Source organism: Falco peregrinus, chromosome 10, assembly GCF_023634155.1.
Source record: "Falco peregrinus isolate bFalPer1 chromosome 10, bFalPer1.pri, whole genome shotgun sequence".
Taxonomy (NCBI): Eukaryota; Metazoa; Chordata; class Aves; order Falconiformes; family Falconidae; genus Falco; species Falco peregrinus.
This window is the reverse complement of record NC_073730.1, coordinates 9,856,908-9,880,198: the sequence shown is the minus strand read 5'-3', so window position 1 is coordinate 9,880,198 and position 23,291 is coordinate 9,856,908. Positions and strand designations below refer to the sequence as shown.

Sequence of the window (23,291 nt, the reverse complement as noted above, 5' to 3'; positions counted from 1 at the left end):
TTTCCCTCAACGTGTTGCAGCAAGTCCCCAGCGAGCTGTGGTCAGCCGTGGGATTTTCCTCTGGGATACACCAGTGGGGAGAATCTGGGCATCTTCTTCACTTATTTATTTATTTATGCTTTGATGCTTTTTCCTTGGAGGTGACTTTTCTGTTATCTGCAGCATTATTCCTTCAAAATCCCCCTCCTGACAGCATCCCAAATGAAGGACTTGTACAGATATTTTTGCAAATGCCTTTTGCACACATAAAATGCTGTAACATCAGGGAAGCTCACATAAAACCAAAATACAGTACTTGCTCTTCCCTATGACTGGTCTTTGTCTTCAAACAACTGTGAAAGAGGGCAATCAATATACCTTGCCGGGGTCTTTTTAATGCTTCCTGAGCTATTATGGTCATAATGCTTCTTCAGGCTGCCGTGTCAATACATTTGAGACACTGAACATGTCAAAACCACATAAAATCTTTATTAAGGTGAAATTAAATGAGCAAACCCGAACAAGTAACTTAAATGGATATTACCCTTCAAGGATGCCAGACCTAAAAACCAGACACAGCTGAAAAATCCAGGGTGTTCAAAGTCAGGATTAAATTAATGAGAAGCTCAAACTTTTGCCACAGAGCCTGGGCAGGAGGAATTTAGGAGGACGGGAATTGCTGTTATGGTGCTCTGGACACCTGTCCTTTGTTTTTTATTGCAGCCTTGGCCTGAGCTTAAAAAGTGCAGTGAATCTGGGGCAGGCAGGAGGAAAACAGTTATTGGCATGAATGCTCAGTCTCCCTCTGCTCAACAAATTAACCCAGACTGAACAAAAGAAAAGAAAATAAAGAAAGTCTTCTTTGCATACGTGCCAAGGTGGCAGTGCATGGGGCTACACTGGGTGGCACCAGAATGCATGGGACCCCACAGGCAGCGCTATGGGTTTTGCCAAGGAGGGAATGGAGAACCTTTTTACCCTGCCCAGTTAGATACAACCTGACAGCCTCACTCGCTCCCCGCCGTACGGCTTGGTGGCTGCTCAGCAGGGCTGTGCACGCAAGCACATGGTGTGCTTGAGGAGGACATCGGAGCGGTACATGTTAGGAGGCAAAGCATCCCACTGCTCTCCTGCCTGCAGGACAGCACCTCCCTGCACCCTGCCTTGGCTTCCCCGCAGCCCAGGCAGCTTCTGCCCCCTGCACCTTCCCGGGGTTCCTTTAGGAGGTGATGCTCTCAGGCACCCCAAAGCAGCAGTGGGTGTTTGTCTGTGGCTGGCTGTGAGGGAGCCTGTTCACTGGGAAGTACTCGGGTGGGAGCAGTAATTAAACCTCAGGAAAAAGGAACAGATGCTGGGCTGGGAGGGCAACCTGTCCCCAGGCACCCTGCTCTTGGCGTGTGGTTTGCAAAGTCTCACGCTGCCGAGAGCCAGCCTGGCTGCAGGGCCATTCTTGTGCTGCATTGTCTGTCTTCTCCTCAATCCTCCCAAGCACTTTCAGACCCTGAAAAGACACCAGTGCCATGCTCATGCAGAGAATCTGGCTGCAGGACCGCAGGGTGTGGTGCCTGATACCAGCCTTACACGTGGGGTGCAGCATCAGATATTTTCACCTGCCAACATCAAATCATCAGAGGACAAGCAGGACACATGAGAGCAGCTGTAGCTGGGAAAGAAAAGCTACAGCTCGCACCCCACTTGCCTTCCCAGTGCCCTTGACTGTGGGATACATGGGTCAGTGCAGCAGCAAGGTGGTTGTGCTGCTGCATGCGGGATGCGAGCCCCCAGGAGGATAAAATATCTGGTGATTCAGCCCAAGGCAGCAAGAAGGGTGGAGGTCCTGCAGGTACCTCCAGGCTGTGGGGACACAAGAGCTAGATCCAGGCTCTTCTCACAGGCGGCGCTGGGCATGCAGCAGCACCAGCCTGTTGCTGCCTCTTCATCAGATGGATTTGCCCGAGTGTGATGCTTTGCTCCCCTTACTTGTCAGCTCCTTTTGCAGTTCTGCAATGCTCAGGAGGTAGATGGGTTCTGTCCAGCCCATCCCCACTGCCCAGGGAGTGAGCACAGATTACCTGTGGCTGCACAGGACTGGAACAAGCTGCTGCCCTTCAGGACCAGCCTGACAGGAAGGCTCAGAGAAGCTTGGGGTTTTGCATCTCGAGAGGTACCATCACCCTGGCATCTCCTACAAGCTACAGGCTGAAGCTGGCTCCTCCAGGAGCTGTCTCTTGGTTTGGAAGGAGACATTCACCTCAGCACTGCCCAGCAGGTCGGCAACCGATAGGGAAGCACCACTTGGGCCCCCAAAAGCACCACCAGCCTCTCCCCGCCAAGGGCAGGAGATCCCTCATGCCCGTGGCCTGTTTCTGAATGGCAGCAAGGGATGCTGCTCTGTGGGTTTTCCACTGGAGGGCTGGGAATTTGCACCCCTTCTGCATTATTGCTGTGCTGCCTTCACTTCAGCAGGTGGGAGTCTACAGCTTGCCAGGAGGATTTAGCATTTCACAAAGGAGCTCTTTTGCCAATACACCTTCTCAGTGGAAAGCTGAAAAATTGCTCAGTTCCAGCCTATTTAGTTTTAATTGTTTCCTTTAGTTCTCATGGCCCGCAGCAAAATATCACCTTCCCGTAGCAAACAGCCAGGCTGGGAGCCACTCACCCTGCATGGCCACCACCACTGTGCCATCCCTCCTGCCGGTCCCAAGGCTCCTGGAGCTCTTGAACCTGCCGGGCAGGGCTGGATTTTGTGGCGGTGGCAGTTTGCATTGCATTGCCCTCAGCAAGCACTGGGCAAGGAGCAGTTGCAGTGCTCCCATTGCGACACTGTCTCCATGTCTCCCAGCTCTTTGCTGGCTGCTCTGGCTCTCCTTTCTGCTCGCAGCCACCAGCCACACCACCCCTCCCAGCCAGCTCTCCTCTCCCCTCACTTCCCAGCCTTCCTCTGGCGGCTGCTGTGGAGGGGCTGGCTCGTAAGACTTGCTTCCAAGATGGTTTTGAAAAGGAAGGGTTGTGTTGCTGAGTAAGAAACATGATGCACACAGAGCCCCCAGGGGATGTTGAACAGCAGAAGGTGAGAAAAGCCTCTCCTCCCTCCCTTCACCACAGAGCAGGCTTCCAGCACCAGTGTGCTCAAGCACCTTTACAGGAATGATGCAGTGCACTGCATCCCAGGTGAGCATCGCCTCCAGGACCTCTCCTCCCACTGCTGCTCCTAATGCAGGGGCTCAGGGCAGCCCTTCCCCAAGGACACCCCTCTCCACCAAGACGACAACTCTCTGTCAGCAGTGGAAAACAGTGTCTTGCAACCTCAGGGAAAAGGTGGTGGGGACTCCTAAGCCTGCTCAGAGGTTACGGCACCAGGAGGATAAAGCACTATTCCCTTCCCATCCCGGCTCCACCCAGGGAGCACAGCTAGACATCCCCCCAAGCAACCTTAGCAACAGACCAGGCTCAAGGCAATATTAATTCATTCCAATATAAGGCATGGCTGCAGAGCTAGCTACCAGGCTTGAGACAGAACAAAAATACACACAACAACCTGTCAGAGTAACCCCTGGGTAATTTATTTTATCCCCAGGATAAAACACCTGCTGCGGGTGCAGCCCGATGCTGGGCGCTGCCTGAGCTGGTGCCAGCCCCAGCCGCTCAGCACCGCGCTGCAGCCAGCAGCACCGCACTTCCAGCACCGGCAGGTTTTCCTCCGCTCAGTGCAAGGGAAGAGCTGTAAAACAAAAGCTCATAAATTAATTACCTAAAAGAGTGGCAGAATGATATTAGATACTTGGGAGTTAATTGTACTGATGTTAATCGCATGTATTTTAATGGCACCGGTAGAGATGTAATATGTAATTCCATAGGTATTCCATAATAATTTAGCAATTTAATTAATTTCTGCTAATACCTTTTAAATCACTTGCCCTCTTCCTTTCATGTTCTCTGAGGGAAAGGAGGAAGAAACTTTTCCAGCTGGCTAAATCTACTGCAAACTCACTTCTGCTGGCAAAGGTGTCATTTTATTTCTCAGCGGATTTATTCCCTGTAGAGAACTCCCCCCTTCAAAGTCATCCTTGGGTGACAGAGCAGCTGAGCAGGGCTGTGATTGCCTGGTCCTAAATTTGGGAGGCTGGACCAGGGCTGGGCAAAACGGTCTGGACAGATCATGATGGGCTGAAAAGATAGAGACTACAATGATTTGTGGATTTATGTCAAATTTGGTGAGCAGAGCCCGGAGAAAATGTGGAAGAGAAATGTAAACAGCATCAGGCATTTTATTCTGTGTCCTCAAAATGAAATGTTTGGTTTAGAAAAAGCAAAAATATCCCATTTCAGCGTGTTTGAGATACAGCTTTTCTGCTTGTCTCCTTGCGCCTCCCCCCAGGTGCAGGCAGCTGAGAGGTGCCCAGCCCCTGGGGCAACATTTAATCTGGAAAAATTATTTATTTGCTTTCTGTGCCCACTGCTTGCTGAGTGCAGGGCACAGCACCTCGGCAGGGCACTTGGGGGGTCCAGGGGAGGCAGATATAGGACCCAAGTGATTTGGACTGTACAGGAGCTGCCCCCCGAGTTGCCCCCCTCCCTCCCTCCACACACTGGCAGAAAAGAGACCACCAGAAGCCATTGCTCTCACGGGGCTTTTATTGTCTGGCTGGCCCTCGCCTCTCGCCATGCTGCCCGTGGCCAGCTGAGCCCCCGTCACAGCAGCATGGCAGAGACCCGTGCCCCCCCACCCGAACCTAGCCGCCTGCCCGGGGCAGCACGTCCTTCCCAGCTCTTTTGGGGGTTTTGTGGTTTGGGGTTTTTTTGGAAATATTTAATTTTAAAAATATAGTAGCTGTGGAAAGCAGCCCTCTTTATAAACGCTCGATGCTGGGGTGAAAGGCATCGTCGCTGTCCTTATTACTAAGCCCTCCTGGGTGCCTGCGCCTGCAGGCAGGCTGCACAGCTGCTGCAGGCAGGGAGGCTCACAATGGCGGTGGGGGGGAGATAGACCCTTCTAAAAATAGAAATATTGTGCTGAGTTGTTTGGATTGAATGAAATACATAAAACACCAGCATTAGATTAGCTTTAGCTTGTCAAATATTGCTCCCAGCAGAGTCGGCACAGTGTGCTGGTGGAGGCGCAGTCCCCCCCATCCCAGGGCTGGGGAGCCACGCTGGCCCCCTGCCCTGCTCCCCAACGCAGGGCTTGCTGCTCTTGCCCAGCACCCACCGCAAGGACACCGGCCCCCTGGGGCAGCCCGGGAGCCCCTGGGAGCCGTTATAAATAGGAAACTGTAAACACAACCATTGGAGATAAGAGACATCTACGATCACAGGGTTTACTGGTTCAAACGTCCCACCCTCCCCCCCAGCCCAAACACCCATGCCCCTGTCCCCACTCCATAAAAAGGTCTCCGGTAACAAAACCTTCGTTCCAGGCTTGGAGTAAAGGTGAGGTGCTTGAGGAGTAAAAAGGGACATTGCAACCTTAGTGGTCTTTGCTCAGGAGGGGAGATGGTGGCAGGAGGGAGAGAGAGGGTTAGCTGGTTCAGGTCCTTTGCAAGTTCATTTGGTTTGTCTGGAGGACTCCTAGGGTTATACCTGAGATGAAGACGTCTAGGGGACACTCCATAGCTCAATTAAAACATGGTTGGTGTTTTGTGCCTAGAAGAGCCCTCACTGCTGGGATTTGTCCGTTGCGCTCGCCCCGTGGCAGCAAGAGAGCAGTATCCCTCCTCCACTCGGCATGGGGCTGTCTGAACCAAGGCTCGTCTGCAGGCCATCCCTCATGTGTCAAGGATCTCACTGGTGGGCGATGGCTCATGGGGGATGCCCTGTGTGCTGTGGATGGTCTGGTTGTGGGAGAGGGAGTTCTGCTGGAGCTCCAGGGCGATGGCATTCTGGGGGAACTCCTTCACCTGCCGCTTGTACTCGAGGAAGGTGCATGCCTTGGTAGCGATGGCGATGATGTTCTTGCCTATAAAGATGGTGGAGACCCTGCTGTCCTGGAACAAGACCATGTTGATGGCCCGGATGAAGATAGTGACGATGTTAATGGTGACCAGGCTGAGGACAGGGTAGAGCATCATTTTTTGCGGGGCAATGTGCTCCCCTTGCATGCTGATCTCACTGAGGGACACGCAAGGCAGGATCAGGAGGAGTATGTAGCAGTAGAAGAACATGAGCCCCTCTGCCCAGATGGGCAGGCCGGTCCTGTGCGGCTCCCACAGGTTAGCCTGGATGTCCAAGATATCCAGCAGGTCAAGAGCCACCCAGAAGAGGCGTCCCCGCAAGTCCTCTTTCTTCCGAAAGGTCCGTATGTACTCCATGCTGTCCAAGGCCACCAGCACCAGGTAGAGCCCCGGAACACAGATGGAGAGGAGCAGGGTCAGGGCTTTCCTGGCCACCGTCTCCAGGTTCTTCTTGTCAGCTTTGTAATTCTGAAAGATGAAATACAGTTTGATCTCCAGCACGAAGATGTAGAGGAACCACAGGATCATGGCATAGCCCCGCTTGGCCGTCTTCACCTCTGCCCCCACCCACACTGCCACGTAGCGCAGCACGATGAGGAAGCAGATGTCCCCCACCAGCACAATGATGCAGACGCCAATCTTGCGGGGGCCTTGGTTCTGCTCCACCAGGTAGGCGTCCATGAAGGCCATGCTGGTCATGATGACGATGGTGGTCAGACAGACGTGACGCTTGTCAGGCGGCGGCAGCACCATGGTGAGATGAGCAGCTGTCCCTCCAAGCTGGCACTAGGGGAGCAGCCCTGCCAGCGGGGCACAAGGGGACATCTGCAGTGAGCCCAGCAACCAAGGGCTGCTCCGTCCCCCAGCTCCAGGAGAAGGTTCCTGGAGGAGCAGCGGCTCAGCAGGCAGCCCTGCTCTCCCGGGGCTCCAGGCTGCCCCTGCAGACCCTACCCCAGCTCCTGGCCCTTTGCTGGCTGTGCTCCGTAAGTGCCACAGCTCTGGCCCCAGCCCCAGGGCTGGCCGAACACCCTCTGCCACCTGCAGCCAGGGCTCACAGGTGTGTGGGGCCTCCTGGAGGGATGTCCCTCTCCTGTGGCAGGTCCCCCATTGTTGTCAGGCTCTCCAGCGATCTGACGGCGCTAATGCACCTCCAGGCTCCGAGCCCCAGATCCTGGTACAGCTCCCTGGGAATGCACTAGGCGATTGGGCAGCAGGCAGACCTGGCCGGCTGGGCAGGATGGGCAGCTCCCCTCGCCCCAGTGAGACCCCACACTCCTCCAGGGTCTGGGAGGGTCTCGCCGTGTCCTCACAGGGAACCACCTTCACATCTATCCCTGTGGGGCTGTGCCATGCTCCTGCTGCTCCCAGCTGCGCACACATCCCTCCATCCCTGGAAAAGATAGCAGAGAAGGAGCGTTAGGGTCCCTCCACGTGCTGGCCAGGGGACAGCGAGGACAACAGCCCCCCTCAGCTCCCACCACACCATGGCATGAACTGGGCTCCCACCAGGTACCGTCCCACTGTCAGGGCCCCCACTGCCATGCCCTGCACCTCGCTTAATGCAGAATAACTTTTTATTGAGGATGAACACAGCAGGGGAAGGGGTAGCCAAGCTGTCCCCAGGGTGGCATGAGGTCCCAGCAGCTTTCTGAACTGCCTCAGCTGCTCACGGTCACAGCTCTGTCTCGCCATGCTGCGCTTGCATGATTCACTTGTTAATCTTTTCCATGCAGGGACCGCACTCCTGGGAAGTGAATAGGTCCCAGTGCACTCAAGAGTACTATCAAACTGCTTACACAGAGTGGAAGACATAAATAACGATCACAGTCAGATATGCCCACCCCACACCGTGTGACAGTTAGCCCTTCGTGCATGGCAGCTGCCTGGGAGGAAAGTGCTTGATGCCACAGACCATCACCCCCTCGCATCCTATGGAGCCTGGCCACCACGGTTGCGTCTGGCCGCAGAGCCTCGTCTCACGCAACCTGCGCTTCACCAGCCTTTGGCACTGCTTGGTGGGAATGACGGCCCTGGAGATGACACCTCCCAGGTGACGCAGCCAGGCTGCTGGGTCTGAGAGTGCTCCTTACCCAGCCCAGTGGGGCTGGGCTGAGCCTGGACCTGGATTTGGAGGGCTGTGAAGGTGCTGAGCTGAACCCCACACATGCATGTAGCTTGGCTGCCCACCCCTTGGTGCCGGGGGGCATCCCTGCTTGCAGGAGGGGGGCCACAACCCAGGGAGAGCCCCAGGAGGTGTCAGAGGGACTCGGTGGCACTGCTCCTGCTCCCCGCTGGCTGGCATAATGAGGACACACACAAACCTGGGCTCTTCATCTTTTAGGGAGAGAGGCAGAGGCGGAGGTTGAAGGGAAGAAGCCCAGCCCAAGGAATTGTAAGCCATTAAAGACCTGCCCTACTTTGCACGGGGAAGTGTACTGCAGCTGCTTATGTTTATGTGGCCTCATTTAAACAAAAGCTAGATCCTCTCCTGCTTCAGGGAGAGAAGAAAAGAGAAGAAAAAGTGGGAAGCCAGAGGAGTTAGAACCAGCCTCAACGTGTGTGAGAGTAGGTGGACACCAGCTCTGTGTGTACCTGTGCCCTGGTTCCTGAAGGATGAGGCAAGCGAGGATGTGGCGCTCAGCAAACATTAGCAGTGGACTTAAGAACTGCTGCCCCAGCTGGGACTCCCACACTGAGTGTGCTGCCAGACTTGTGCACAGCAGGGAAAACTGCTGCGTTACAGTAACTTCTCAAGCTGGAATTGCTCAGAAAGAAACCAAACAGCTGGGGGTGGGTTCATGAGTACCCCGAAACAATGCTTTCCAGGCAAGGCACCCTCCACAGCCCCACTCTCACCAGCGCAGCTCTCTGCGCTGTCTTGTAGCTGCTGTTTAGGGCTTCAATTTGTTCTTTCTCGAGGTTTCAGATAAAAATATACAGTCGTTGCTGTAACTGCTTTTAAACTCATGCCAAGTTTTACAGGGGATTTATAGCCAAGGATGGATAATTCCAGATAAATTAGGTCTTTCAGGAGGAAATGGTGGGGTTTTTTTCTTCCCCCTGAAGTATTTATGCATCCAAAAGACAGCAGTTATTTAAAGGGCAGTGGGTGCATCACAGCACGTTAAGGTTAGGAAGCAGCTTGCTTGTAAATCATGCCCCTCTGCCCCCTGTGAGTTACACATGTGGCCTGGGAAGCCGGGGAAGGCACACGCTCCCAGCCCAAGCTATCCTCACGCCTACATGAAAGCGCACAGAAAAAACCCTGCCCTGCCTCTCGGTGAATACCCAGGGCACCCGACAATATTAATTCCTGGTGTTTATAACAGCAGCAAACAAGTCTTTCACCATCAGTGCTGAGCAGATTGTTTTCAGCAAAATATATGCTCGAACAGTGGATTGTTCCCTCCTGTCTGCTCCTGAGTGATTCACAGCAGCTCGGGATGGGTTTGATAAATATGTTCATTTGTTACGATGACCTTTCAGAGTGGAGGAAGGGGATCGTGGGGCTGAGCTGAATCACAGGGCTCAGGCCCTGCTTTCTCTTGGGTTAAATCCTGTATTACCCAGAGCAAGCAACTCTCTTGCCTTTGCAAGTAGTTTCCAAGCACTTGCTGTGGCACAAGCTCTTCTTTTTACTTTCCAGCTGTGCAACAGCTGATCTTTTCCCCACCTCTTGCAGCCCTGGTGCTATATGGAAATATGGAAGTCTCTGCCTATCCATGGAGCAGAGCTTGCCTGTTTGAGTGATGTGTGACCATCCTACCAGGGAGGGGGCATGTAAAACTCTCCTCAGAGGACTACTAAAAAAACCAGGTAGCTTTTAAATAACCATTATTCTGGGAAATCCAGATTCATAATTTTTGAATGACTGCATTTGACATTACATTCAGAAACCACTTGAGAAACATGCTGGATAGACAAGAAAATGAGCATGTCAGATAGCCACAAGAGCATACTGAGGCAAATATTTATTTAGACAAGCATTCACAAAATTTACTTCCTGCAGGAATTCTTGTAAATAAAAGGCAGCTCACCTGTACGCAACAAGCTCGGAGTGTTACAGATGTTGGCAAGCCAGGCTGGCAGCTTCCTACGGGAAGGGAACTAGCAGCCTTTGCATGCCACTTGGTGCCAGGGCTCCCACGAGCAGGTATTGCAGTGCTCCTTCAGTCTTGGCAGCTACGGGCCTCCTCACTGGGACAAAATTCAGTTCATATCTGTGTATTCTCCTCTACCACTACCCTCTGCAAACAGCCCCGCTGCTTGCACTTGAGTGAGAAAATGTACTCGCTAACACTGACTGCAGCTTGTGATCAGCTGGCGAGATGCAGCCCACGGGCAGTGTCCAGCCACACCAGTGAAGGCTGGCGGCACAGCACGGGGATAGGCAGCAGCAGCGTGCCCCCTCCCCATCTCTGCGGCTTCCTTGGGGACACCCCATTTCCCAGCCCAGCCTTCCCAGTGTCCCTGCAGGGTAGGAGAGGCTGTGGTGGGAATGGGGGGGGCAGGGGGGGGGTAGGCTGTGATTTCCTGGAGAGATTCGGTGGTCCTGCAGGTGGGTCCAAACACAGGTGAAGTGCAGGGTTTGCACTGCCATCTCTGCCCTGCTTCCTCTGGCACGGAGGGTGACTGAGCAGCAGAGGTGCAGCCAGCCCCTGCCCTTATTACTCTGGTGCATCTGCTCTGGCTGGCGACATTATTTCTTGGTCCTTTACCCATCTTTCCCAGCCCTGCTGACTGTCATAAAGTACCTGTGGTTACCCAGGGATGTGTGGTCACAGTCTTGCTTGACCACCAGCCTAGGCAGTTGGGAAGAAAAATAAACTGTACTTTCCACTGTGATGCCAGTGACTCATTGCAGTGTGATTAATTACCACTGGCTCTGCCATTACCAGCATCTGCAACCCGTGGCCAGCCATCACCGGTGCCTTCCTGCAACCTCTCCCACCTCCGCGCACTGCCCATGGCCAGCATCACCCGGCATCACTGAGAGCCGTGCCAGTGCAGGCAGCCGCAGGCATCCCTGCGCAGCCAGACAAGCCCCATCTCCCAGGTCTAGGGAGCAAGTGGCTGCAGAAAAGCCTGGAAGGCTTGTGGAGCCACTGTCAAAACACAGCTTCATTAATGCCAGCAGGCGCTTCCCAAACCCCGGCCATACCTGGCAAATTAGTTTAAATTATTTAAGTGATTTGAATTCTGTCTATAAATACAGGAGGGAGGGAGCAAGGCAAAAGTATACACAACGTGCTTCCCAGGTAGTTAGGATGCCACATTGCTTAAAGCTTCATTTGCACTTTAATTGGTTTGATTTATTCCAGCTTTCCTGAGTGTAAATCTGAAGCTCCCCTTCACTTAGTCCTTCAGCCCTCTGAAGAGCTGCTGCTCCACAGAGCCCTTTCCCCGGCTGGCAGCGCCTGCCCTGCCCTGCCCCATGTCATGGCACTGTCCCCAGTGTGGGGCAGGATGAGGCAATGGCCATGGCCACCATCTGCGGGGACCAAAAGCTGGGCATTCCCCATCAGCAGCCCGCTGTGCTTCAGGGAGCAACCAAGTAACAGCCAAGTGACCTGCTCTTGGCAGAGGTCGGGGCTGGGAAGCGGCTCTTAATCGCTTTACGCTTTTTGTGACTCACTGAATTATTTGCAAGCTCCATGCACCACGTAAGGATGGGGTTTAACAGGGACAGCGAATTCTCCTTTGAGTCAGAAACTATAAATCATGTCGTCCCCATGCCATTGCATTTTCCTGCCTCGCCTTGCTAAAAATCGGTGCCTGGGGGTGCCTCACTCAGCCTCACTGACCTGCAGGCTGGGATTTCACCTGCCCCCCAAGGGCAGCCCCTGGGGACTGATGGAGGGGGGGATGCTTGTACCCTGTGGAGCAGGGAAGCTGGCTTGGCAGCGGCTGCGCCCTGCCTCCTCCAAGGCAGTACTGGCATCTCAAGCGCATCCTGTGAAGGAAATGAGATTGAGGAAGTTTTTTCCGGACCCTGCCCACTAATCGCGTCTGAAAGAGGAAACAGCCCACTTGCTAATGATTACAGATAATTTACTGTAGGCACATCCGACAAACAGGGAAAGAGCTGCAAACCGCTCCCAGAACCTGCCCAAAATAAACAGTGCAGCCGGGCTGTCAGGTGGAACCAGCTCCAGCTTTTGGCGGTGAGTGCATCCACTGGTCTCTCATGCTGCAACCCCCCATCACTTCCCTCGGGGGGGGTTATTTCACCTGAAACCCAGTCAGAAAGTATCAGACCTGTTGCCTGAGTAGGAAAAAAATAAAACCACCCTCTCAATCACATCATTTTGTGACAGGGTGGGGAACTGCTGCTTGCCCAAAGCAGAGCCCTGTGACGATGGATGGCCTTTTGTGTTGGCAGTCCTGTCCCCCGTGGCTGTCCTGGCCAGGGCTCTCCCACCAACACAGGCAGCTGGAGCTGCTGGGAACATCTCCCTGTTCACAAACATGCTGAGTTTGATGATATTTGACAGACGTGTCAAAAAATTTAAAAAGGCTTTTCAGATATCTTGGGTGTTTAAACATAGTGTTTAGAGAAGGTAAATGACTCATTTTGACTTGTACATAAAACATTAAATTATACTACTATGTCTTGACACTACCAAAACAATTTACCATTCTCCTAGCTAAATGCATTGTTTCTGTAAAGGAATTGCTAGGTGTTTCCAAGTCCGGTAGATTTTCAAGATTTCGTTCTGATCTGGACCAAACCCCAGATTTAAAAGCATCAAAATCCCCCGTGATTTGTCAGTTTGGGCACACAAAACTGGGCACGTTTGGCAAACATCTGGTTGTGTGTGCGTTTGCCATGGTGGGGCGATGCACATGGAGCTCAGTGCCCATGGCATGCAGGTCCCAGTCGCAGAGGTGTCCCCGTCCTCTGCTCCCTGCGCTCTTTGCTCACCCTTCAGCAGAGCTTTCCCCACCGGTTCTGGGGCTTTTCCTCATTCTGCTACCTCGGGAGTCCTCCCATAGGGACTCGCTCCTCCTCTGCCGAAGTCCATCAGAGTCTTACCCGTGCCCCTGCCCTCCCAAGCCGCCCTCCTGCCCCAGTGCTCCTGCAGACGTTGTGCCCACCCCTGGCTCTCACAGTGGTGACATGACTTGCCCCTTCCCAAGGAATTTGACCCAACAACACTGGTGGATTTTTTTCTGGTTTTCAGGTTATTTCTCCACTTTTTCAAGATGCTATTGGATTTTAAGTGTTCCCTCCAGCATGCTCCCAGCCCACCTCACAGTGTGTGCTCAGCATCCTCACTGGTCCCCTAGCCAGGCCACCTGTGACAGTGCCAGCTCCCCAAGCAGGACTTGTCCCCTGCCTGGGAAACCCTTCTGCTTTTGGCTGATGGAGCTGCACCGTCTTTGTGCTGGGGCAAAACGCATCATGCAGGTGACAAAGCAGTAGCTGCACAGGAGCCCTCCTCCCCCAGGCACCACAGGGCTGACAGCACACCTGCAACTTGCATTCGCACAAGTCACAACTAAAATACAGCGATACACCACCGCCTTTGGCCTCTGCTGGTACCTTCCTGGACAGATAGGCCTAACCCAACTGGTCACCAAGTTTCACCCGCAAGCAAAGCCCAGAGCTTTGATTTTCTCTGTGCTACAAATAGGCATAAATGCAAACACCAGGCCAGAAGCATAAAACTTGGATCCAATTTCAGTAGCTTGAGGCTGTACTTTTGTGTGTGAATCACTGCCAGCCCCTCAAATAACCTCACATTGTCAGTATTAGGGGAAAGGAAACTACAGAGCCGGTGCAGAATCCTCGTGCAGACACTTTCCCCTACTGCCTGCTGGAAATCCATGTGGATGGAGGATGGAAAAGCTCCCTGGTCTGGCTCATCCTTGTTCTCACTCTCCTGGGTGCTGGCAGGGAGGCATGAATTTTCTTGAGAGCACTGCTCCCAGCACCCTTACCCAACGCACTGGAGTGCTCTCAGCACTGCTCTGGCAGCATCAGGTGCCTGAGAGCCAAGAAGCTCTGGCGGCCCCTCGTCTCATCTAGGCATGACTGAGAGGGAGTCAGCTAATTAAAAAAAAAAAAGGAAGCTGGTGTGTGAAGCTATAAATAGGGATGTGCTGGGAGTTCCCTGGTGCTAAAAGCATGCTTGCAGGGGAGGGGGCTGTTGGGAGCTCTGGGGCAGCACTCCAGAATGTCCCAGGGAAGATGCAGCTGAGATCCACAGGCACCTCCTACCTACGTGAGAAAGTGTTTAGACAGGGATGATTCTACAGTAGATGGCTGAAGGGATGAGGGGCTGGCTTGCAGGCTTTCTTCTAGAGACCTGGGCAGAGACGCACCTGCTGGTTTCTCTGACCTGGGACCAGGCTGGATGTCAGACTAAAGGCAGTAGGTGAGGGACCTGTCCTCTTACCTCCCCCCTCACCCACAGAATGCCAGGAAAGGTCATGGGCAGCAAGTTGCTGATGCATATAAACCAGGGCAAGCTCACAAGGGAGATTAGAGGGGCCTGACTCCCAAACTGCAATCCTGGAGACCTCCTGCTACTTGATGCTGAAGCTATGGAGCGCTTTCTCTGCTCCATGGCTTTTGGGAGGTGCTGCACCAGATCCCAGAAGCAGCTCTGTGCTAGGGCACAAGGACAGCAAGAATGACTGTGTGTCCTGCTGCCATGGGAAAGCTCCCCCACCTTGTCTCCCCATGTGAGCAGAGGACCTGGGTGCTTGAGGGGTTACCATTGCCTAGGTGAGGAGGCACCTCTGGAGGCCAACCAGCTCACCCACCAGCCCTGAGAACAGCTACACAAAGCAAGGGGGCATCTCTGCCCTCCCTGGGAGCTGCCCCAGGCTCATCCCTGCTGCCAGGCCCTGGTGGCATGTTGCAGTTGGAGAGAAACAATTATGTCCTTGTTATTTCCTCTCTGCCCTGAGCATAGGGCTAGTAGAGGTGGGATGCACTGGGCAGCATGTAGAGATTGAGCTGGGCAGTCTGCTGCTGCTGCCATCAGTCTGGCCTTTGATTAAGAGTGATTGTTCTGCTCTTAATTAATGCAATCAGCTGCTGGCCACTGTGGTGGAATGGAGGAGCAGAGCCCAGTCACTATGATAAAACGAGATTGTGTCTGCTGGCTCCTGTGGAGCTTGGCAAGGCTACCTTCTCCCACCAGCCATGCACCCAGGCTGCGTGCAATGTCACCTCCAAACCTCGCCGGGAAACCTGAACCTAGAGGGGGGAACGCTCCCCCACTGGCAATGCCAGGATTCTGCTGCTGTGCACCCAGCAGCAGAGATGGGGGGGTGCAGTTAATCCCTGGGGTAATCTTGCTGCTCTCTGTTCTCCCAAGCCCACCTGAGATGGTACTGCTGGTGATGCCTGGCTGGCTCCCACAGCGTCTAGTCCCCTGCCTACTCCTCAGGGACCTTCCTGAGACAGAGGCTCTCCTGTGACAACAGGTCTCATCCTCCAGTGACACCTGGCATGCTGCTGCTCACCCAGGTCTAAGGCAGCCATCTGCCCTGTCCTGCACGGGCGCCGGGCTCCCCCGAGAACAGGTGTGGAGCTGCTCAGCCTCTTGCATCTGAGCCAGCTCCCCGTGAGATGAGAAGGCATCTCAGCTATTTTTGCTTCCCTGGTGAAGTGGCTCATGAGCAGGCAGCAGGCGTGAGTGTATCCCAGTAAAATCTTCACTAAGAACATCGTGTCTTTTTTTCTGACTTCGAGTGCCGCAAAGCTCCCCTTGGTAATGCAGGGACAGCAAGCAAGAAAGAACCGGTGGGTAGCTTGCAAAATCAAGGGACCTTTGCTTGCTACGCACTTGGCGAATTTATTTTGGCAAGGCTGGTCCAATGTTAATTATTGATGGCAATAGCTCACCACCAGTCATCACAAAATCTAGCAGGATAAGAACTGCTGGTGGTGCATCCTCCAGGAGACAACTATTGACTTGTCTGGTCTTAAAACACGGCTGAGTCATGGTAGGGGGCTGGTGGTGCCACAGAGCTGGAGACGGGCATCAGCGGATTCTGCTTTACATTTGCTCTCCATCTTTCATGTCCACGCCACTGCCAGACCCTTCTGGACCAGGCGCTCTGCCAAGTGGTGTGCCGGTGAGTCGCGATGCTTGTTAGGCTCAGGAGGACAGCAGGCAGATCGGTTGGCCCTCCACATAGGCACCAAGCTCAGGGTCACCCTGCCCATCCTGTGTGTGCTGCAGCCTCTGGGGTGGGGGCAATGCTGGCATCTGCTGCTCTGGCATCACTTGGGAGATAAACATTGCACCTGCTTTGATGTAGTGCAAGAAAAAAAATGCCAGCCTGGAGGTCACCAGGGAGCCATTTCTCTTCCTCTGTTTTCCAGCCTTCCCTCTACCAGCCATCTAATAAATCCAATAAAATCTGTCTTGCTGGTGTCTAATCCAATTCCAGCACCCAGAGACCAGACTTTTTGTATCACTTGCAGACCTAACCAGCTACATCCTTGGTGTACGAGCCAGACGAAGGGGCTGCTGCAGGCTACTCCAGAAGAGAGCAATTACCTGGGATCAGAACATCCCCCCCCCCCCCCCCCCCATCAGTTACATTTATATAGGTTTTCCTTGGGTCACACCTAATTGAATTCTTCAGATGCTTGAACATCATAGTCAGAGGCAGCTGATGACTTCTAAACTGAAGTCCGGGCACTAAATGAGGTGCCTTATGTTTCACCTCGAGGACAACTCTCCACAGCGTTTTCTGTTTATACCCTCACGCATCACTCCACAGCAGGTTCAGCCGAATGCCACCTCCAGCAAGCACCCAGGCTTTGACTCCCACTCTAAAGGCAAAGGAATTTCAAGGTCACATGGAGAGTCGTGACCAAGACTAGTTCCTCAAATTTGTTCCAGCACCTGGAAGCACAGGGGCAGGATGGTGGCTCTGTTCCACGGAGCATCTTCTGGTCCCTGGCCCCCGTGGGTGCAGGGTCACAGTTCAGCAGAGTCTGGAGGCTCACAGAATGAGCTGCAAATGCCCTGATCTGAGCTTCCAGGAGTGTGTCTGATGAAGGCTTCTGGTCTCATCATCTTCACAAGGAGCATCACCCATGCTGTGTCACATGCTGCTAACGCACTACTGCACAGCTCCCAGTGGGAGGGATTTGTGTTTCCACAGTGCTGCCCTCCCAAAGGTCCTCCGCTTGCCTCCCAGGCAGTGACACAGTGATGCTCCAAGCCACCCAGGAGCCAGACCTGAGAGGTGCTGGGACCTGCCCCGCGCGTGGGCACCAGCTGGCATGCAGCCAGGAAGGTGTTGAGGCACCCAGGGCGAGCATGTGCCAGGGTATTTGAAATAACAGCCTGCGTATCTCGGTCAGTATCTCTGGTACTCCCTCCTTTGCATCCATCCTGAGGTGTCAGCCACTTGGGGACACTTCCATACGCCTCGTGCAGCTCAGACCACCAGCGGCCCAGCCCAAGCACCTGTGTGGTGCCCCTGCAAGGGTCTGAGCTGCTGGTTAGGCAGCACCCCATCATGCAGGAGGTGTATGCTGCTTGTTTGGCCTGGGGCCTGTTTGGATTGAGTTGTTTGTTTGCCTGAGCTGTTGTTTTTTCAGGCTTTCCTTTGCTAATGAAATTCTCTCCCTCCTAAAAAAATAAATAAATAAAGTAAATATCTAAGTCATCCATCCTTGTTGAGGATCCGTGCTTGGAAGGACCTGCGTGCCACAGTGGCCCGTGGAGCGGTGTGAGCTGAGGAGGGTGAGCGGGCAGGAGCCCTGTCCCCCGCGGTGGGGAAGTTCCAGGGCTCCTTGCTGCCAGGTCACAGGTGAGGAGGATGCTCGGCGTGGAGGCTGCACAGAAATCGGGAGATACTGCAGCTTCTCCATCTGACAGTGTGAGCCAGCGTCCTCTCCCCCAGGAGGATGTGACAATTTGCTGTGCTGGAGCTCATTGCCAAGGAGATAAAATATTTATGGCTGCTCTCTCTTGCTTCCCGTTTTAAGCCATGGTGACTTATTTGTTACAAATTTACATGCATGTTTAAAGACATATTCTAAGTATAAAAGGTTTATTTCTCCATGTAGCGTTTTGCCAGCCAGAATCAGCCATCCCATCTACTCTGTGCTTGCATTTGTCCCCAGCTTCAGTGCACATTTTCCTCTTGGTAATGATTATCATTATACTAAGAAAAATGGGTCATTTAGAGCAGTTTTTCCCCAAATGAAAGGCTGTGGGATACAGGATATCATTAAAATTCTAAACCTGACTTCCAACCTCAAAAGCAGGCTCTTGCTGTTTGGGTATCTCTGCGAGGGGGGGAGGAAGGGAGGGAGGGAGGGCACGCAGTGAATGCACTTTGGCCACAAAATGACTGTCTGAGTCCGTATGGCCTGTACCGCTGACATCTGCGCTGGCATTAACCACCCCCGGGCTGGGGCTGTCACCTGCGCTGCTGACACACGGACCCCCTGCCCGGTGGTGCAGGGCAGAGGCTGTCTCCTGGCCTCCCAAGGCTGCCTCCCGGCCAGCGCATCCACCGGGCTCCCACTGCACCCGCTTCCCAGCCGCGCTGTGCATGGGACGGTGCAATCAGAGCAGGCGACGGGAGCTCATTTCTACTTTCAAAGGAGCAATTTATCTCCTGCCAGGAGGGCTGTGGCCAGGTCAGGTCCCCTGCAGAAGGGGAGGCTGGCAGGCTTTAAAAGCCTGTGCTTGCACAAGGGAAGAAAGCAGGCTGAAGTGCTCAGACGCAGCATCCCTGGAGGCAGCACCTGACTTGCCCTTGCACATTGCTAGGGCTTCAGTGAGTGTTGGCGCTGTCCCACAGGCCAGCTGGCCGCGGGCTGGGACCTGCCACGGGTCCCTCTGAAACCCCTGTCCCCACGACTGCAGGTGCCCAGGGACAGAGCAGATGCTTGCCCAAGGTCCCTCCTCACCTCCCCAGCCCCAGATCTGGGCTCCCAGCACCAGGGTCGCTGCCAGGCTCCAGCCTGACTCCTTGCCCCCTCACTTCAGATGACAGGAAAGCATGCCCTGCCCAAGTTCAGTGCTAGCTTTGTCCGTGACAGCAGAACCCCCATCTGCCCGGTGTTCTCCGCTCCCCCATCTCCAGTGTGCTGCTGCTCAGGAGTCTCGTTTCTATCTCCTGGTATCCCCAGAAGGGGCTTCATGGGGAATGTTTTGCTTAGAAAGGCTATGCAACTTCAGTGCAAGCCTGAAATTGTGTGCAGAGCTGTAAGGCAAAGCTAATCCATTTTGCAGCTTAGCCAGCTGCTGAAAGATGCTATTTAGGAGTGGGGAACTGCTAACTGTTTTCCACCCCCCTGTGAAATGGGAGGGACAAGGGATGTTCAGAGGATGAGAGACGGAGACTGACCCAAAATGGCTAATTTAGAAACATCTTTGAAGGGAGACTTGCCCCAAATTGTCAACTTTTGAAGTTGTTTCTTTCTAACTGTGCTCAGAACAGGCTAATTTTCCATTCCATTTTTTCACATTTTAAATTAAAATGCATATGGAAAGCTCTCTTGCTACTGATCACAGCCAAGCAACCGCACCATGGCTAACACCACAGCTCGCATGTGGGATGCAGGAACAACTGCATCAGCCGTTGCTGCAACTACATTAAGCAGCATCGTAACATTGACCTGGCACGGTCACAGCCACAGAGTCAGTAGCATGCATCACTTCCAGGCTTGCCGTGCCTGAATGTGCGTCTCTCCCCATGCTCCATAGCCTCCAGGCACCCAAAAATTGTGGCAGTTGCAGGGGAGGATGGAGGCTGGGGAGTGTGGGTGGGATGTGGGACATCCCTGGGGCAGGGCAGGGACAGCAGCTCTCCTCCCGAGGGCCACATCTCTGTTAGGGGGGTGTCTGAATGACAGGTTAGATTCAGTCTAGCAGACAGGCTGAAAATCCACTATAAATTATTTCTGTTTGGCTGCCATTTAATTATTTTCACTTGAGTTTTTGAGCAAAATAAAAAACTGTGGAGAATGGTTAGGAGTCAGCCTGAGATGCTTTGTTCAGCCTCAGAAAGACGTCCTTTTTCTCTCTGGGGTTGTTTTACTCTTCTCCTCCTCCTCCCCTGCCCTCTGCTGCTAACTTTACATTGACTTTAAAATAGCAAACTGTTTGGACTTCTTGGGAACAATAAAGAAGATAAACACCAGGTTGTGCGGTAGGCTAGAAAACATGCTTCCAGGGGAAAAGGATTCAAACCTCATTCCCAAGTAAGGTCAGACAAAGGAAAGAGCAATAAAACCTTTTTCTATCCACTAATGGCCACAGAGCCATCATGCGGCTTTGTCCCTTCTTCCCTGGTGGGAGGGGAGCTCATCCCTGGGGAAGCAGCAATAAAGTGAGGAACAGATCAGACATTTCCCAGTTTTTCAGAGAAAACGTGAAATGTGGTAAATGTCTTTCTGGCAGGTATTTCTCACTGAACTTTCAACTGCAAGAGACACGGGAAAATCAGCGCTTGCAGAGCAACAGGCATCCCTCCTGCACGGAACGGGCAATGATAAAACCCTGTTAAGCCAGCAGCGAGACTGGGGGTCTGGGGGGTTGCTGCCCCAGGTCCCTGCTGAGCTGCAGAAAGCCCTGCAGAAAGCTGCAGGGGCACAGTGGGTGCACTTGCAATCAGCTTTTATTTTCATTTGTATTCTGAAACCTGCTCCTGGAGGCCCTCCTGACCTCCCTAAGCATTAAGTGAACACTCTGCCTTGATTTTCGCACCACCGTTTTCCATCTCCCACCCTTACCCTTTGCCACTCACACCCCACCACCCTCCCACAGGGTCCCCCGTGGCCACAGCCCCTACTCCTGCCTGATTTGCCTCGTTAGGCAGCCGTTTCTCATTAGGATTCCTGACAGCCCACCTCCCAGCATAGGGGGACCTAGGGGACCCTCTGCCACCACAGCTCCAAGGGTGCTTTTCTGCTCTGTGGCCCCATGCATTACAACAGTTCCCTGTGTTTACATATTTGCAGGAAACAAGCTGTCTTCTGCTCTGGGTAGTTAATTCCTGTGTAATCAGGTGGCCAACACCTGCCGCAGCAGCACCGTGCAGCCTGTGCCTCGTAGCTGCCACCACGCTCTGCTCCTGCCCACAGTGACATCCCCACGACCCACGCAGCTGCTGCTCTCTGGGCACAAGCAGCCAAGAGGGATTGGGGCTTAGCACAGAGGCCAAATGCAGGACAAAGTCTTGAATTTCTGTTGTCTGAGGGATGCAGTAGGAACGTGCAATTGAGAGGGGGGTCCTCGCATCCCCCGGTTCCTTGCCCAGAGCCTGGCTGGCCCCTCTTTGAGCAGGCTTTGAGGCAGGGTGCAAGAGTGCAGGAACCAGGCACAGGCTTAGCTCACCACAAAACCAGCTGCCAAGCGTTCCCACCCTCAAAACGAGAGGCACTAAGGGCCTGGGTCTGTACAGCTGGGGAGTGGCTTTCAAACAGAAAAGCCACTGCAGCTGAGCTGTTACAGGGAAACTGTGGTGGCTTCCCACTCTTCCCAGGTGTGGAGCATCTCTAGTGCCCTGGGGGCTTGGCTTGATGTGATTTCTGCTATTTCAGGCTTTGATGAACCAAGTGAGTATAAAATGCAAATGCTGCTGCAAGCAGCCAGGCCTGGGCTGTCTTTATTCCTGCTGTGCACTGGGAGGGTGTACTGGTCTGGGTGAGATGGTGCTGGGGGCAGCCACCTTCCCAGCTGGGGCTTGGGTGCACTGCTAAGGGCAGCTGGGCTTTCAGGATGGAGCTGTACAGCTCCCCAGCCAAGCAGCATGTTGTTGCAAGACACGAGGACGGTAGGAGCCTCCTTTCACCTTGTACCGTGTCCTGTAGAGCCCTTGACCTCCTCCTGGTAAGAGTGCGGCTCCAGCCGTTCATCACTTAGCTCAGCTCTGCTTACTCGGCTGTGGGCTCCTGCCAAAGGAGGGACTGGCATGTGCTTGGCTGACACTGCAGCACTCATGCTCCCTTGCTGGGGACAGCCACTAGTGCCATTAGCTCTGTCCCACTGCTGCTCTCCACGATGAGTGCTCGCCCAGGGAGCAGATGCTGCTCAGTGAAGCTCTTGGCCAGTGGGGATGTATCCCTGCTTCTGTGAGATGTTCTTTGGGCTCTTTCCCCCAGCATTTTGCTTCAGCTCCATTTTTGGGGGTTTCCTCCCACCTTGGGAGCCCAACAGCCTTTCCCAGACCTCCCTTCCTTCCAATCCACTCTTTCCCAGCACCCTTTGTGTGTCACAGCATCCCCCTTCTCCTGTGGGATGTGCTGGGGCTGGCGGCTGGCCATCCTGCCCAGAGGGACAGGCAGGAGTTTCTAACTATGGAGCTAAACCCTGATGGGGTTTAGCTTCAGGAATGGAGTGAGCTGGCCCAGACAAGATGTGCTCCCCACCTCCTGTACTTCTTTGCCTCCCAGAAATAAGGGCAGCTCCAGCTTGCAGTGTGAGCTGGGGGGTGTGTGTGTGTGTACAGCCTCCACGGGGCACTCAGCCCTGCTTCCTGGCTGGGGTGGCAGGTCCTCTGGCCCTCCAAGCCTCCCCTCATCCTCAGACAGGGCCAGATGAGGAGCACGCTGATTTGAGTGTTCTTACATGAATAATGAGCCACCTATGCTTTTTGGGTGCGTCTTTGTGTTCCTTTCCCATTGAAAGCCGATTTCTTTGTGCTGTACTTCAAAACAGCTCAAGTGTATTTGTAGGAGAGACTGGAGAGCTGGCTTTTCTTTCCTCTGAGCTGAAATACAAGAGCCGTTCTGCATGATGTTTGTGTCAGCTATATCCTACAGACACCCTAAAAGCCCCTGGCCCTGAGTGACAGCAGGACTGGGAGAGCACAGCAAGATTCAGGCTTGTGCTAATTTGGCCTCAGGTCAGTTTTAAACTGACGAGGGCACATCCAATGCAGATCTTGAATTAGTCCAGTTTATAAATACAGAACAACTCTGCACAGCTTTCCATTGAATGAATTACATGGCCATAAATATACCCGTTCCATAAACTTAAACAAGGTCTTGAAACACAACTAACCATTTGTCGCCATACAAATCAGCCGCTGTCAGACTGTGGCTAATGCTGGGAACACACTCTCTGCTGAGCAACGAGACATCCCTCCAGTTCACACCTGGTTTGGCCTACAGCAGTCATCTGAACATCTTTGGTAAGAAAACAATGCAGATAAGAGGTTCCTTCTTTCCTTCCTCCTTACAATAAGCACAGGGCACATCTGCCCCCTTTCTGCTAGCTGATAGACGTGCTATGCTGAACACCAGCTCCTAGGACGTCATCACTTATCCCCACGTCTTGCTAGACAGCATCTGCTGCAGGCGAGATTATAGATGGACTGTTAGAAGTGATAGTAGATGCTAAGATCCCATTACAGGTGTCATTT

The 23,291-nt window shown here is 53.5% G+C and overlaps 1 protein-coding gene across 1 annotated transcript in view; it reads right to left on the bottom strand.

Moving 5' to 3' along the window:
- Positions 1 to 203: 203 nt before the first annotated feature.
- TMEM121 (transmembrane protein 121) overlaps positions 204 to 23,291 on the bottom strand; it is a 41,967-nt gene continuing 18,879 nt past the window's right edge. Inside the window, exon 2 of the mRNA XM_055815833.1 lies at positions 204 to 7,320. Coding sequence (XP_055671808.1) covers positions 5,745 to 6,683 — 939 coding nt within the window. The 5' untranslated portion in view covers positions 6,684 to 7,320 and the 3' untranslated portion in view covers positions 204 to 5,744. The remainder of the gene's footprint in view (positions 7,321 to 23,291) is intronic.